Raw genomic sequence first — 17,033 nt, 5'->3', positions numbered from 1 at the left:
CGTGTGAAAGGCCTTCTACACTTTCTTTGCCTGCTTTGAAGCCCACAAACCTGAGGCACTCTGTCTGCCCTCCACTTCCTCCGCTCTGCAATGACGCATCGGCACAGAGAGCAGAAATATTGGAACCGAGCTGGAAGGTAAGGCCACAACACTGCAGGTCTGGGTAAGGACAACCCCTTTAACAGATGCCATCTGCCTTTTGATCTACCCCCCTGGATAGGCCACGAGTAGTTGACAGACAGGGGTCCACTGGTCAGGAACCCCATCCATTAACCGGCCTGCGGTCCATGCAGCAGGCCAGGCGTTGTCATTATGCACGACTGCAAACTGACCGAGATAAGCCGGGGGCTTGGGCAGAAAAATGGCAAATGAAGTTCAATGTTGATAAATGTAAGGTTCTGCACATGGGCAGGAGAAACGGAGGTCACCAATATACACTAAATGGGGTACTGCTAGGGAAAAGTGAGATGGAAAAGGACCTGGGGGTATTAGTGGATAGTAGACTAAACTGGAGCAACCAATGCCAGTCAGCTGCTGCAAAGGCAAATAAAGTCTTGGGGTCCCTTAAAAGTGGTATAGGGGCGAAGGACGAGAACATTATCCTCCCACTATATAAGGCACTAGTCAGGCCCCACATGGAATACTGCGCACAGTTCAGGTCACCGATGCTTAGGAAAGATGTCACAGTGCTTGAGGGGGTTCAAAGAAGAGAGACTAAACTAATACATGGAATGACGGGACTGGAATACCCCGAAAGGCACCAAAACTGGGATTATTCACCCCGGGAAAAAGACGGCTAAGGGGTGATCAAATAAATCCATGAGGGGACAATACAAGGATCTCTCCCATGATCTGTTTCTACCCAGGACTGCGACGGTAACAAGAGGGCATCCGCTTCGTCTAGAAGAAAGCAGGTTTCATCACCAACACAGAAGGGGGTTCTTTACAGTAAGAGCAGTGAGACTGTGGAACTCTCTGCCTGAGGAAGTGGTGATGGCAAAATCCATAGAGGAGTTTAAAAGGGGACTTGATGTCTTTCTGGAGCGGAAGGATATTACAGGATATAAATCTTAGGTTAATTGTTAATCCGGGTATACAGGCAGGTAGGAACTATTAGGGGTTGGTCCAGGGAACAGTCTGATTGCCATTAGGGAAGGATTTTTTCCCCCAAAAGGGCTATTTGGCTTCTGCTCTTGGTTTTTTCTTGCCTTCCTCTGGATCAACAAGACAGGAGGATAACAAGCTGTACTAGATGGACACTGTCTTCATTCGGCCTTAGATACTATGTTACTATGTATTAGCCGTCAGCACAGGAAGTGCAGGTGCAGGCTTTACTCCCGCTGAAGTCAACGGTAAAGCAGTCCCGCTATGTCTCATCCAGTCCTGACCAGCAAAGCAGCAGGAAGCGCTGCAGCAACACGGCTCTCCCATGGATTTCAATAGGAGTGAAGCCTGCATCCGCACTTCCTCCCTGTCCGCTTATAGCCGGTCGATCAGCGGATGCATGGGGGGTCCTATCCGGAGTAGCAGTGAAGACAATGGGCAGACAACCCTTTTTAAAAGCAGAGACTTCATGTGGATAAGAGAGCAGATTCTGCACTTTCCGTCGATGCCCCCCGCATCCGTCATCTGCAGTGGATTTGGTCCCGTCCCCCAGTAGGTCTAATAATTCCCCCCTGAAGGTAAACAAGCAGATCCTGCGATACCGACCAGTGGATTATGTGATCTCCAGCATTTATTAAAATCTTTTTTTTTGTTTTTAAGTTCATAAACGACAACAAAGTTACTGTATAATTGATCGCATACAACCAGCATACAAACAGCATGTCCTCAGTCTAAAGGAAATACAAAAGATTGTAACATTGTTTGCTTTTCATACAAAGAATCGGTTTAAATTTATTGTGACGTATATATAGATTTGTTACATAAAATTTGCTACAGCAAAGTATCTTATTCTTATCTTCTTGCACATAATGTCAGTAAGAGCGGACAAAGACTGCGATGCTCCCCTCGTTACAGCTCTGTGCAAAAAACGCTCGCCAACCTAAAGACACATATATACACAGCGTCGACGTGTACATCTCTGAGTTGGTTATAAAAGGTCTTAAAGTGTAAAATCGGTCGTCTACGCAATGTGCAGGCAGCCAACTGGAGACCATCACGACGCCCGGCGACACTGGTCCATAGCAAACCAATGCCATTTCTACGTCAGCCCAACAACCATATTGCCTGCCTCGAACATTAGTAGGCAAGAGCTACACTTTAAATGTGGCAGCAGCAACCTGTGTGCGCTCTACAGCTGTTGGGGTAACTACAAGCCTCAGTAGAAGCCAATGGCATGCTGGGATGTGGATTACAAACAACTGGAGAACCACAGGCTGCAGCTGGCCCTTTAAAAAGGGGTTGTCCCATTTCGAATAGTTTTGCTGCAGCTCTGTACATTGCACAGTGGCCCAGGTTGGTACTGCAGGCTGAATCCTAGTGAAGTGAATAGGACTCAATCCGATACCAAAACTAGGCCGCTGCGCAACGTATGGAGCGGTCTGCTTCCTGCGGGAGAATTGGGACAACCCCTTTAAACATATTAAAAAGGAAGCAACGCCAGTGGATCGAAATCTCCCGGCGTTTGAACAAATACAATAGACGGAGATATGTACATTATATCCCCAAGAATAAAAACAATTCGTCCTCGTTGTGCATGTAGATGGATCGGAACATGAGACTAAAGTTTATTTGAAACGGTGTGCTGTTTTAAGACAGGTCACTGAGATATATATATATATATTTATATAGATGTAGACGTGTACAAACAAGAAATTTAATGGACAAGCAGAAACCATAAAGTGGAGGGAGACACAAACACTTCATCTGATGGAGGGGGTCAAAGAAAAAAAATTATACACAAGAGGCGGCGAGAGTCCTTAATAAGACAAGACTGGGTCGTAATACTACCTGTACAGCCGCCTAGTCCAACGTGGCATAAAACAATGCGCTTCACGGTGTGTTACACGAAATGGGTTGTAAACAACCACCAAAAACATAGGAAAAAAAAAAAGTTTACACACTCTGGCAACTTCCAGCGGTCGCCTCTTCTCGGGAACGAAAGTACTGTTGCTGGCAGCACTTTACCCTCAATTTACTAATATAGTATACCAAAATAAAATGTGGCAGCAACTTCAAAAAGGGGGACAGCGAGAGTTATCGTAATGTAGCTGAAATGTTGAACCTTTTTAGCCAGTCGTGGTGCCTGATCATTACCAGCCGTTCTTTGGGTGAGAAGGGTGGGGGCGGGGGGTGCCCAAAAACAAAGCTGGTTACAGAGTCATCGTGTTGTCACATTTTATTTATTACGTTCCGGTTAAAAAAAAAAAAAAAATACTGACTGGAATTTTAAGAGGTGGCGGCGCGGTTAAAACTCAACGTTAGGTCAGCAATGAAATACTTGGAGAAGACAAGGGCAGCTGGATGTCACCCGGAGACGTGCCAACACCATATGCTGCCTCGTCCGGTAACGAGAAGAGTCTGCCAAAAGATTAAAAAAAAAAAAAGTGAACACGGAGGGTGGAATAAAAAAAGAAAAAAAAAAGGTCACAAGCAACAACAAAAACAAAAAACCCAAACAAAAACCAAGGCACGGGGGAGGCCTAGCTAATCAAATTGTTGCACTCCAATGTAGATCCACCTAGTAAAGATCGATCTCATGAACGATATTAAGATGTCGGCAGATGCACGGCCCTAGACTATTAGTTCGTACAATAAAAAGGTCAATAAAAAATAACTTGGACCTGCGGCGAAAAGTGATGGGGAAAAAAAAATAAAAAATTCTTTACAGTGGCACAGACTGGAGGCAACGAGTTCTGCATTCTATACGTTACTAAGTGCAACATCTCCCATAGCGGTCACACACAACACAGTATGAAAATAAAAGGGAGTGTAATCGGGTAAAATGCTACTTAAAAACTGTGAACGTGGAAGGAAAAAACATACAAGACAGGAAAAAAACAAAAACAAGATCAGTGGTCTAGTATTCTGCGTTACGGCACAGACAGCTCTGCCGTGCCGGGTAGAAGGGTTGGTGCAAAGTGCACGCATGGAAGATGGCGCTCTAGACTTCAGTCAGCGGAATGAAGGAACTAGGTAACTCTTGACATAAGATGGTTTTTTTTTTTCAGCTCCACCCCATCTGAAAACAGAGTGCAAAGATCCCAAAAATGTGAGCCCTGATGGCATTGTCGTCCCAACACGCCTCGCCCTAAAAGTCAGCAAATTCTTTTGCACATTTCTCGGTGAGAGACACGCGGATGTCCTCCTCCTCGTAGTCGTCGAAGTTGCTGGTGTCTCCTGGCCCTCTGCACTTTGGTATGAACGGAGCTTCCACCTGCGGGCCAAAAAAGGGGAAACAATCAGTGTCAGACCATAACAGACCAGGCGGCATCTGGTGACGTTCAGACAGGATGGAGGGGCCACAGATCCGCTGTGGGGATTCAGAGTTTTTCAAAAACTTTCCCACGTGTAGCGGATCAAGCTGACCTGCCACAATGAGAGCGCGGCGGACCGTTAACCTTATGTTAAGAAGGTGTAGATTGTCACAATGGACTATGTAGCACAGAAGACAAAATCGGTATGTCTTTTTTTGCCTTCCTCTGGACCAACAAAGGGGGGTTTAAACAAGCTGAACTATATGGGCATTGCCTTCATTCGGCCCAACATACTATGTTATTAGGTTACCAATCGGCCTCATTGAAAATGGCAACAATCTGCCAAAGCTTACAATAGTTACACGGTGTATTGTTTGTTTCTCTACACTCCCAATCGGACGGCTGCGAGCTGCAGTAAGCTCCGTCGGCAGCAGAGAGCGCTTGCCGTAAGCTCCCCCTGACAGCCCTTTACCTCCTGCAGACGCCTACAGATAATACAAGAGTCTCACCAATAAAGTGCCCCCCAGTGAAGGTTTCAGATCATATTACAAACCCGCTATAAGCCTTGACAGAACGCATCCAGCAGTGCAATGGTTTCACCAAAGCATCTGTTGGAGAGTATGGATTCTCCTTATGAGAAAGCCAAGCAGGTGTGAGGAGATACAAGTCCTGCAATGCTCCCTGGGAAATGTTCTATGCAAACTGGAGATGGTACAATGCCTCTGCAGTGCCACCTCCTGGTAGGTAGTTTATGGTACTGTAGGTTCCCTTTAAAGCCAAGTCATGGTGCGCACCGCAGAGAAATCTGACTTTTCAGATGGCCGTGTGCGCTTTCCCAGAACAGTCTTTGGCACGCACGGCAGTCAGAAAAGTGTCAGTTTTCCTGCGGCGTGCGGACTTAAGCAGGTGAGATCGGAGGAATAGCAGAGCAAGGAAGTAGGATGGTAAAAAAAACACCCAAAAACTAAGAACACACACATTCCCCAGCTCTTCATCACCCGCCCCAACACCACCATAACTTAAGGCCCTTTTATACACAACGATTATCGCTCAAAAGTCGCGCAGAAGCCATCTTTGAGCAATAATCGTTGTGTGTAAATGTGCCCATCTTTCACTTTTCTGCTGAACGATGATTTTCAGTTTGGCATAAAATCCACTGTTGGCCAGAAGAGCTGATAGCAGGGACTCCCCCACTGAGAACACAGCGTGAGCGCTGATAACATTGTCTCAGCTGTCAGCCCTGCAGCAGAACAAAAGGAATATATTCAGAGAACAGACCACTTGCTGTTCTCTGAATATAGTCCCGGCGGCTCACATGCATTGCTTATGCTACTAATTGGTATTAATAGGCAGTAGTAACAATTAGTAGTTTATGCAAAATGATCACTCAAAAGCCATCTTTTGAGCGGTCATCTGTGTGTAAATGGGCCCTTAGCTTATGGTGCTGTAGGGAGGTGACTGCTTCCCTTTAACCCCTTAGTGACTGTCAAGTGGGGTGTAGTTCTGTTACGCCTTGGCACCCCATAGTACAATTGGAAAGTACCAGTGGATACTCATAGCAGCCAGAAGTCTAACAAAGACCTCCATGTCTGCTATGTAACACAGCCTATTAGACTTTGGCGGAGGCCGCTGTCAGAGACATAGTACACATCATTAATTATGTAGTACCTTCTACTGAGTGAACAAGCACATTTTCAAGTCCCCTTCAGGAGCTAAAAAATTGTGTAAGAAGTTCAATGAAGTTTAAGCTTAAAAAAAAAAAAAAAAAAGAAATAAAAAAACACACAAAAGGAAAATTCACAAAAATCCTTTGAAAATTGATAAAATGCCAAAGCAATTTTAAAAAAAGCAGCCCATAATCAGTATTACTACGTCCTCAACGACCCAGAAAATCAAAGTATTTTGTTACTTATCTGACACGGTGAACAAAGTAAAAATAATTTTAAAACCCAACGCCACAATTGCAGTTTTTCTTTTGTTTGCCTCCCAGAAAGATCGCAATAGAAAGCAAATCCAATAAGTCACCTCAAACGGCAGCAACAAAAACTACAACTCTTCCCACTAAGTAGACCCCTCAGAGTGGGTAGACCCTCAGAGGCGGCGATGCAGAATCAATTGTTCAGCACTTTAAAGGCAGTAAGAAATAAAAATCTCTAAAAACCTGTTGTTATCGCAGTAACTGTGCTGATCCAGGTAAGAAAAGAAGACCCCCAAAAAACAAGAACATTTCAAAGGGAGGTTTATCTCAATAGCAGCTGATGAGGGCTTGTTCACATCGGTGTGTCACCCCAGGACGAACATCCTATCCTTATGCCCGGGGTGTATGGAGCAGGATCGGGAGCAGATACAGCTTATGGCTACTGGTTGTCCAACAGCCGACACGCCCACCTGCAGCAGCGATGATCAGCACTGACGCTGATCATGGCTGTTTACCCTTTAAATGGCCCAGTGTTCACAAATGGTCAGCCAACAGATTGAGAAGCGCCGTTCAGTTGCCATGGCAGCCTTAGGTCTTCTGAAGGCCCCCCGGGGATAACATGACCGATTGCCCATCAAGGCACTCATAGTATGGCTTGATCGACTGCCTGTCTGAACGTGGTCTGAGCGATCAAACAAGGTGTGAAAAAAGGCCAAGTGATTAGAAACAAAACAAATGTTATAAAAAAAATATAAAAACTCCTTTTCCAAAATTAACAGGAGAGGAAAAAAAAATAAATTCAAAAATGATCACAAATCACAACACATTTGGTGTCGCTGCATCCATAAAGGTCTGATCGATGGTGATCAGAAAAAAAAAAAGTTGGGATGATCAAAAAAAAAAAGCGCAGTTCTGACGTGGTGCCTGCTTTCTCTAATGACGTTCACCATGTGGAGTCATTAATGCCGTACTCTGATAGATCAGACATTTACGGATGTAGCGATACCAAATATATTTATAGGAGGTTTTTTTCTCTTTTTTTTTTTAATTCTAAATTCAGGAAAAGGTTTTTTCCCCCTTAAACTTTTCCATTTTTTTCCCATTAAAAAAAAGTTTACTCATTTTGACATTTTCTTCTAGTCTGTATTAGGGGGGATCTGAGCTTGTGATAATTTGATTGCTCATACAGTACAATGCAGTACCAAAAGTATTGCACTATATCGTGTTCTGACAGGCAGTCTATCAAGCTATGCCACAGGCATGCCTTGGTAGGCAATCAATCATGGCAGCACATTCCGCCATGCCAACTGATTGGCACCTCGCAATTTCATAGCGGAGAAGGCGGCGCATTCGGGACCCTCCGAACATGGATTGGGACATTTAAATGCCGTCAGAACTGCTGTGAGTAGGAGTCGGCTGTCCAACCCCACAATTCCGTGACACCACTGTACATCAGGTTGTTAAAGGGTTAATGATTAATATTCATGAGGCCTGATTTGAGGACTTGCTTCTGGTGGGCTAATGGGCTGCACTCATGAATATTAATTTGACCCATAAAACGAGCCTCAGCTGCACGCAGGTGAAATTAGCTGCGACAGCAGCAGCGAAGCCACCATGAAATTGTGCTTTGATGGCGGAACAAACAGCCCCAACTCGGCGCTCAGGAAGCCCCCGATGGAAATCAGACTCCTCCCCCTCAATGTATTACAATGGAAAAAAAGTTATATTATTATAGGAGGGTTGAAGAAAGACGGGATTACAGGAAGGGGATCCAACCAAGGTTTAGGTTTAACCCCTTAATGCTTTAGACAATTCCCTGCTAGAAGAGAAAAAAAAAAAAGAAGTGTACAGAGAAGGCCCCCTGCACACGGGCGGAAATGCCACAGCGGGATTTCCCGCAGAATTTTTCGCCCATGCCCGCTGCCATAGGATTGCATTACAAAACGCAATCCTAGGCAGACGGCCGTGATTTGTGCGTGTGAAAACCCATGCGGAAAAAAAACCGTGGCATGGCCTATTGCTGTGCGGGTCTCGCGGAGGCCCACACAAAAATGTCAGTGGTGACGGGCCGGCTCCGCTCTGCGCACGCACCGGCTGGGCGGCAGTCCGCATACAGCGCAGAGAGGAGACGCCGGGAGCGGGTGAGCCACAGGTCTCTGCAGGGGCACGGGTTCCCATCCTGCTGCGAGAGTTCTCCGAGCCAGCCGTCTGTAGGCGGCCGAGGCTGATAAAATCTATTGCAAAAAAGGTTTAGTCGCCTATTGTATACATTAAAAAAAAAAAAAAAAGAAACTGAAAAGTCTGCCTGTAATCCCACATGTAGCCGTGCAGATTTGTGCTGCGTCCGGCAGAATAATTCCTCCTGGGTGAAGGAGCCCCAATACAGGTAATGCACAGAAATGTCAGGTTCCCCGGAGCGAGGGGGTCCCTGCTACCCTTTCCACTTTGGCTAACAGACGAGAGCCGGGGAAATGCATCTGTGTAACTATGGGTTGTAGCTGAAATGTAGTAAAGCTGGACAGAAAGCCGAGAATGACAGACACCGGGCTATAGCCACTGCTGTGTGCTTCCAGGCCTCTCTGCTGGCATCTATATACCTTGGCTGCGGTGATGACATTCCGCATAGACGGTACCAAGGCAGCCAATCACTGGCCTCGGTAGTCTCAAGGCATATACCAATTAGGCCAGTGATTGGCTGCAGTGATCACCGGAGTACAGAAATAAACTTGACAGCTTGTGTATAAAATTCCTTTGTAAGTCTGTAAGGACTCTTTCACATGGGTGACCGTGATACTGCCACGAGAAAACTGCGATATCGCAGCTATATTCACACAATTTCTGTGCGACATCGCAATTTTGTAGCGCTCTTTTGACGGGGCCCCACTGAGAACAGGCGATAATCGCAAAAAGGTAGAACATGCTGCTATTATCTTTCCTGCAAAGCATCGTCAGGCAAGAAAACATAACCCCATTCAAAAGAATGCACAGGAATATGGATCAAGTGGACCTTCTCCATTTTCCTGTGCATCAGTTGTGGTTTCCAGCCAGTCCGTGTACATGTGTACGAACTTCTGCAGAGGAGCTGGTTTCTGGTTTGCATTCATTCAAAAGAAGGGGTTTCATATCCGTGCTTCTCACAACGCACAGATCTCACACGATTTTGACCCAGGGTGAAGGTCCCCTTATTGCTTAAAGGGAATTGGCTCCAATGAGCCCCATAAACTTAGAATACTTCTCTTCCTCCCCCGTTCCCCTGCTGTTCACTCTGAAAGCCATCACTGCATGCAGCCTATAAACTACAGAGGTGATCACTCATGAGGACTCGCGCCTATGTTATCTGTGGGATACATGCAGTAGTGTTTGAGAACAGACAGCAAGGGAACGATGGGGAGGGAGAGTATCCCATTCTTGGGCTCAGTAATTCATCTCCTATGAGCCCATAACCAAGTTATGGGAGCTGACTGTCCCTTTAAGACGTATTTGAGCGATATAAATGGTTGGTTGTACTTGTGTACGCGGCATTTACCATCTGACTGATATAAATGTGGGAATACCTTTCTCTGGTAGATTGCAATCCAATCTGTAGTGGCAAACCACTTGTGGTTCTTAATGTCGTTGACCCCGTTCTTCAAATTCCCATATCGTTTGGTCAGATCTACCTGTAGCAAGTTCCTTAGTAAGTCTTTAAGATCTGAACTGAAGTGGGAAGGAAACCGTACCTGAGGAAGAGAAAAAGTAATTAGACTTCCTCTCTGTCTATACTGAGCCCATCGCAGCTTCTGCAATTCACTATAGGACCGCAAATATATAACTACAGCTACAATACCAAACAGTCCTAAATGGACTTTCCTACTAAAAAAGTTAATTCAACAGGATATGTCTGATCGCTGGGCGTCCGACCACTGGGACTCTGTGATCCCAAGACCAAATCGCCTGCATTAGAGTGGTGGGGCACATGTTTGATCACAGCAACATTGACTTCTGTGGGACGGGTAGAGATCTATGTGCTCGGCATTCTCCCACCGTCCCAATGAAATAAATGGAGCTACGATTGAGCATGCACAGCCCTGTCACATGGGACATTTGGGAGCTCCAGTCTGGATATCTCAGGGTCCCAGTGATTAGTTCCCCAAGCAGACATTTAAACCCAATCCTGTGAATAGGGAATTCAGGTTTTTAGTGGGAAAACTTCTTTAAATGGGAGAAATTTATCAAAAAGTGATACAGAAACATGAACGGTGGCATCTGATTGGTTCCCACAGGCCCTTGTTCCCTTCTCCTTTCCACCAGTTTTGATAAATGTTCCCAAAATGTCATTTGGCCCGAGGTAACCTACCTTTCCTGAAACAATTTTTTCATATATCTGTATGGGCTGATCAGCAAAAAATGGAGGATATCCTGCCGCCATTTCATAGATTAACACGCCTAACGCCCACCAGTCGACTGCCTTGTTATAGCCCTACAAGAAAAGAAAACACAAGATAAAATATCTAGACCGTGTAGATTACATCAAGAATAGGTTAACCCTTCAGGCTGCAAAAACCCACATTTTAGGCAACTGTAGAAAAAATGCTGCAAATTAGGAAAGCTTTCAAAAATAAAAAGGTGTTTGCATTTTGTTAATTGACCAATTAAACTGTTAAGTGAGTGAACAAAAGACAAACCTAAACCAAAATTTGGTGAGACCGCCTTTACCTTCACAACAGCATCAGTTCTTCCAAGTACACAGTCTGGGATTTTGTAGGATTATAGTCAGGTGTACGATTAACCAATTATATCAAGCAGGTGATAATGATCAGCAGTCATTAACAAACTGCTGTATAGAAGCCTTAAATTAGGTGAACAGAAGCCAAACTCTGCTACAGAAAGGTGAGGTTGTGGAAGACAGTTCCATGTCACAGGTCATACAACATGGTTAGTTACACTGCATAAGGAAGGTCTCTCCGCGGCAAAGACATCACAGCAGACTGGGGCTTCAAGATTTGCTGTTAAAGCCGCTTTGAAAAGCGCAAACAGGCAACGTTGCGGACCGCAGACGCAGCGGCCGGCCAAGGAAACTTAGTGCAGCAGATGAAGGACCCATCATGTTTACTTATTTTTAAAAATCAGAAGATGTCCAGCAATGCCAACAGCTCAGAGCTGGCAGCAACCAGTGGGACCGAGATACATACATCTACTGTTCGGAGAAGTCTGCCCAGAAGTAGTCCTCATGGAAGCACTGGTGCCAAAATGCCATGTTACCTACATAGAAACAAGGCCAAGAGACAAAACTATGCACAAAAACATAGGGACTGGGGGGCAAAAAAATGGCAGCAGGTGCTCCGGACTGAGGAGTCACAATGGGAAATAGCTGGCTGTAACAGATGGCAGTTTGTTCACAGAGGGTACAATAATGTGTCTGCAGGCAGCAATGAAGCATGGGGGAGAGCGGTACAATAATGAATGTCTGCAGGCAGCAGTGAAGCATGGGGGAGAGCGGTACAATAAGGAGTGTCTATAGGCAGCAATGAAGCATGGTGGAGAGCAGTACAATAATGAGTGTCTGCAGGCAACACTGAAGCATGGTGGACAGTGGTACAATAAGGAGTGTCTATAGGCAGCGGTGAGGCATGGTGGAGTGTGGTACAATAATGTGTCTGCAGGCAGTAGTAAAGCATGGTGGAGAGCGGTACAATAATGAGTGTCTGCAGGCAGCAGTAAAGCATGGTGGAGAGCGGTACAATAATGAGTGTCTGCAGGCAGCAATGAAACATGGTGGAGAGCAGTACAATAATGAGTGTCTGCAGGCAACACTGAAGCATGGTGGACAGTGGTACAATAAGGAGTGTCTATAGGCAGCGGTGAGGCATGGTGGAGTGTGGTACAATAATGTGTCTGCAGGCAGTAGTAAAGCATGGTGGAGAGCGGTACAATAATGAGTGTCTGCAGGCAGCAGTAAAGCATGGTGGAGAGCGGTACAATAATGAGTGTCTGCAGGCAGCAGTGAAGCATGGTGGAGTGTGGTACAATAATGAGTGTCTGCAGGCAGCAGTGAAGCCTGGTGGTTAGCGGTACAATAATGTGTCTGCAGGCAGCAGTGACGCATGGGAGAGAGCAGTACAACAACGAGTGCCTGCAGGCAGCAGTAAAACATGGTGGTCAGTGGTACAATAATGAGTGTCTGCAGGCAGCAGTGATGCATGGTGGAGAGTAGTACAATAACGAGTGCCTGCAGTCAGCAGTGAAGCATGGTGGAGGCTTCTAACAAGTTTTGGGGCTGCATTTCAGCACATAGAGTTGGGGATTCGGTCAGGACTAATGGTGTCCTCAATGGTAAGAAATACAGGCAGATACTTATCCATCATACAATACCAACAGGGAGGTGTCTGATTGGCTCCAAATTTATTCTGCAGTAGAACGCCCCCCCCCCCCCCCCCAACATCCAGCCAATGTAATTGAGAACCATCTTCAGCGTCAGGAAGAACAAGGAGTCCTGAAAGTGCTGATACGGCCCCATAGAGCTCTGATCTCACCATCATTCAGTCTGTCTGGGATCACATGAAGAGACAGAAGGATTGGAGCGAGCAGACATCCATAGAAGATCTATGCTTAGTCCTCCAAGATGTCTGGAACAACCTCCCTGCCGAGTTCCTTCAAAAACTGTGTGCAAGTGTTTCTAGAAGAACTGATGCTGTTGTGAAGGTGAAGGGCGTCTCACCCCATATTAATGTGGTTACATTTCTCTTGTTCAGTCATCTTTGCATTTTGTTAATTGAGAAAAACCTTTAAAACACGTCTATTTGTGAAATCATTCTCACACTGCAGCATTTTCCCCACACGCCGGAGACGTTTGCACAGTACATACATGGGAGAGAATATACAATGTAGTGACCCTCTGCATAAGGTGTCTGGAGGGGGACCCCACCGTCGGATACCGGAGTACAGCCACATGTGACTTTATGGAATAGCACTGCGTTATGGCATACAACAGAGAGGGAAAACCACAACAAACAGTATATGGGCGTCAGCAGCCCGGCGGAGGGCAGAGGTTTCCATTTAACCGTTATTGGGTCAGAGGGTGCCTAAAGATAAGACTGATGTACCTGGAGGTTTCCCGGGAGCATGCGGCTGGTGAACACTGCAAAACGCAGCATGAAAGTGTCCTAAACCTGCAGGAATAATGAACTGGCGGCTATGGAGTGCGGCTACTTGTTACTTGCCTTGCTCAAAATAATTTCCGGTGCCAAGTATTCTGGAGTTCCACATAATGTCCAAGTTCTTCCCTTTACTCGCTTGGCGAACCCAAAGTCTGTGACCTGCAAAAGATTATGTTAATATCTGCACTTCCGTCCTTAAAAGGGGTTGTCCAGGTGTAAATTATTTATGGCCTATCCTTAGGACAGACCATCAATAGTAGATTGGCAGGGGTTTGCTGCCTGGGCCCCTCACTGATAAGCTATACTCTGGGCCGGTGTGCTTGTACAGTAAACAGCTCCGCTCTCACTGCAATGGGCAGGCTTGGTATTGCAAGTGAATGGGTGCAATACCAAGCCTGGCCACAGCAGAAAGAACAGAGCTGCTTCCTGTAGAAATCAGCCCAGCATATGAGGCCACTGGCCTGGCAAACAGCTGATCAACAGAGGTCCTGGGCAGCAGACTGCCACCCATCTACTATTGATGTCCAACCCCTTTAAGACAGATCGCCAGTGTAAAGCTGAGCTAGATTAATTGCGCACGTCTGCTGTAACTGTAGGTCTGCCATTAAACACGCAGTATAAATGCCTCCACTCACCTGAATATATCCTTGTTGGTCGATTAAGAGATTTTCTGGCTTGAGATCTCTGTAGATGAGGTCTAACGAATGGAGGTACTCGAATGTTAAAACTATCTGAGCTGCATAGAACCGTGCGTGGGGCTCGCTGTAAAGAAACAGAGGGTTTAGATACCAGCGGAATCCCACAGACAAACGTATCCGGACGGCGAACTGACCTGAACCTGCCGATTCTTCTTAGATGTGAGAACATTTCGCCCCCAGGCACATATTCCATAACCATGTATAAATTGGAGTTGTCCTGGAGGGAAGACAAAGATACGAATGAGATACAAGGCCGGAATCTCAGAGGCGCAACATGAGCCGCCCCGATAATGGTGGGAAGGAAATTGCCAAAATTACACTCAGTGGTGGGGGGAAAAAACAGGGGGGGGACATTCCTCTAATCCCACCACAACTCTGATCACTTGCATCTAGATGTCCTAGATGTGACCATGCAGAGTTTTGCAGTAAAACGACAACTTCTTCTAAGAGGTGGATTGTTTTTTTGCCAGTTTATCAGATATTTCCATTTCTTGTAACATTCTAGGAAAGGAGATCAGAAAGGTCCGATAACCGTAGTGTGGCAAACCAGCGTGTCCATCATGTGACCAGGACAGATTGTAACGCTCTGCATGTTAACGTGTCACGGGCCGCCAGGAGGGAGGGGCGAGCTGCTGGCGGGAGGGGCGAGCTGCTGGCGGGAGGGGCGAGCTGCTGGCGGGAGGGGCGGCTCCTCTAGCATCTCATTGGCCACAACATAATCGGAGGCCTTGTAAAAACTCCCAAACTAGCCATGGGTTACGGTGTCAGGGCTTAAAGGGGTATTCTGGGCTTTTACTGATGACCTATCCCCATCAACTCATCGCCCGGCCTGCTGTCCCTGCAAAAACGTTTATTATAAGAAAGTTCAACTACTGGAAAAAAATATATTAAAAAAAAAACGCACAACTGGTAAAAAGCATAAGTAATTTATCATGCATGGTAATGGCAGTAAAAAAAAACAAAAACAAAAACAAAAAAAAAACACCATATGCAAAGCTAGAATTGCAGTTTTTGTTGTGTCACCCAAACACTCAAAAAGAAAAAAAAAAACTGAATAAAAAGTGCCATCTACTCCATAATAGTACCAATAGGAACTGCAGCTCGCCCTGGAGAAAACAGGAACTGTAAAATGCCCGTTCATAGAAAAGCAAAGTTATTGGGCTCAGAATGTGTAAAAAAAAACTCAAAACGACCACCAAGTGGTAAAAAACGATTACACAAAATTTGGGGGTCGCTGTAATTTTACCAATTTGTAGATAAAAAGTAAATATAACTTTTACTTAACCCTGAATGCACTAAAGAAAACATCTCTTTATACTAAAGGAGTCTGAACTATTAATGAGCGGTCCTGAAGATGGTTGCCTGGCTGGGGTCATTTGTCCTGCTGCCAGCTTCATACACATTGCAGCAGCCGTGGTTGAACTGCACCTGCATTACCGGCCTGCGCCACTGTAGTGTGGACAGAGCTGTCAGCTTCCTGCACCAAACATTGACACAGCGGATAACAGCTGATTGTGGGGGTCCTGAGCGATGGACCCCTGCAGATGAACTACTGATCACCTATTCTGAGGACAGCTAATCGTTCAGTCTCAGACATCCCCTTAATGACTCGCAGTCTCTCTAGCCATCTGTAGGCTCTTGCATTAGATTCACATCTAGAATGACACCTTAACATATTGCGCTACAGATACCCGATAACGAGCGCCCTCTGTACCCGCGGGTTTCTTTACCTTGAATGAATACTCCAACCTCACCAGGAAGGGGAAGTTGACGGCTTGTAATATCCTCTTCTCGTTGAGGGTGTGTTCTATCTGCTTCAGCTTCACCACCTGGAAAGAAGGAATATCCCGAGTGAGAACCAAATCAGAGACTGAAGCCTGGGCGGAGCGAGATCCTGGGGGCCAGTAACGTGTACTGCCAGCCGGGCACCGTGTATTAGGGTACAGGACGGAGCGAGATCCTGGGGAACAGTAACGTGTACTGCCAGCCAGGCACCGTGTATTAGGGTACAGGACGGAGCGAGATCCTGGGGGCCAGTAACGTGTACTGCCAGCCGGGCACCGTGTATTAGGGTACAGGACGGAGCGAGATCCTGGGGGCCAGTAACGTGTACTGCCAGCCGGGCACCGTGTATTAGGGTACAGGACGGAGCGAGATCCTGGGGGCCAGTAACGTGTACTGCCAGCCGGGCACCGTGTATTAGGGTACAGGACGGAGCGAGATCCTGGGGGCCAGTAACGTGTACTGCCAGCCGGGCACCGTGTATTAGGGTACAGGACGGAGCGAGATCCTGGGGGCCAGTAACGTGTACTGCCAGCCGGGCACCGTGTATTAGGGTACAGGACGGAGCGAGATCCTGGGGGCCAGTAACGTGTACTGCCAGCCGGGCACCGTGTATTAGGGTACAGGGCGGAGCGAGATCCTGGGGGCCAGTAACGTGTACTGCCAGCCGGGCACCGTGTATTAGGGTACAGGACGGAGCGAGATCCTGGGGGCCAGTAACGTGTATTGCCAGCCGGGCACCGGGTATTAGGGTACAGGACGGAGCGAGATCCTGGGGGCCAGTAACGTGTACTGCCAGCCGGGCACCGTGTATTAGGGTACAGGACGGAGCGAGATCCTGGGGGCCAGTAACGTGTACTGCCAGCCGGGCACCGTGTATTAGGGTACAGGACGGAGCGAGATCCTGGGGGCCAGTTACGTGTACTGCCAGCCAGGCACCGTGTATTAGGGTACAGGACGGAGCGAGATCCTGGGGGCCAGTAACGTGCACTGCCAGCCGGGCACCGTGCATTAGGGTACAGGACGGAGCGAGATCCTGGGGGCCAGTAACGTGTACTGCCAGCCGGGCACCGTGTATTAG

At 46.8% G+C, this 17,033-nt stretch overlaps 1 protein-coding gene across 2 annotated transcripts in view; it reads right to left on the bottom strand.

Moving 5' to 3' along the window:
* Nucleotides 1–1,717: 1,717 nt before the first annotated feature.
* PRKACB (protein kinase cAMP-activated catalytic subunit beta) overlaps nucleotides 1,718–17,033 on the bottom strand; it is a 55,838-nt gene continuing 40,522 nt past the window's right edge. For both annotated transcript variants that reach the window (XM_066597850.1, XM_066597849.1), the window contains exons 4-10: nucleotides 15,901–15,999; nucleotides 14,305–14,387; nucleotides 14,108–14,234; nucleotides 13,536–13,631; nucleotides 10,673–10,795; nucleotides 9,891–10,055; nucleotides 1,718–4,378 (exon numbers count right to left, since the gene is read on the bottom strand). In XM_066597850.1, the coding sequence (XP_066453947.1) occupies nucleotides 4,253–4,378; nucleotides 9,891–10,055; nucleotides 10,673–10,795; nucleotides 13,536–13,631; nucleotides 14,108–14,234; nucleotides 14,305–14,387; nucleotides 15,901–15,999 (819 nt within the window). In that variant the 3' untranslated portion in view covers nucleotides 1,718–4,252. The remainder of the gene's footprint in view (nucleotides 4,379–9,890; nucleotides 10,056–10,672; nucleotides 10,796–13,535; nucleotides 13,632–14,107; nucleotides 14,235–14,304; nucleotides 14,388–15,900; nucleotides 16,000–17,033) is intronic.

This window comes from Eleutherodactylus coqui, chromosome 3 (genome assembly GCF_035609145.1).
Source record: "Eleutherodactylus coqui strain aEleCoq1 chromosome 3, aEleCoq1.hap1, whole genome shotgun sequence".
Lineage (NCBI taxonomy): Eukaryota > Metazoa > Chordata > Amphibia > Anura > Eleutherodactylidae > Eleutherodactylus > Eleutherodactylus coqui.
This window is presented reverse-complemented; position numbering and strand designations above follow the sequence as displayed.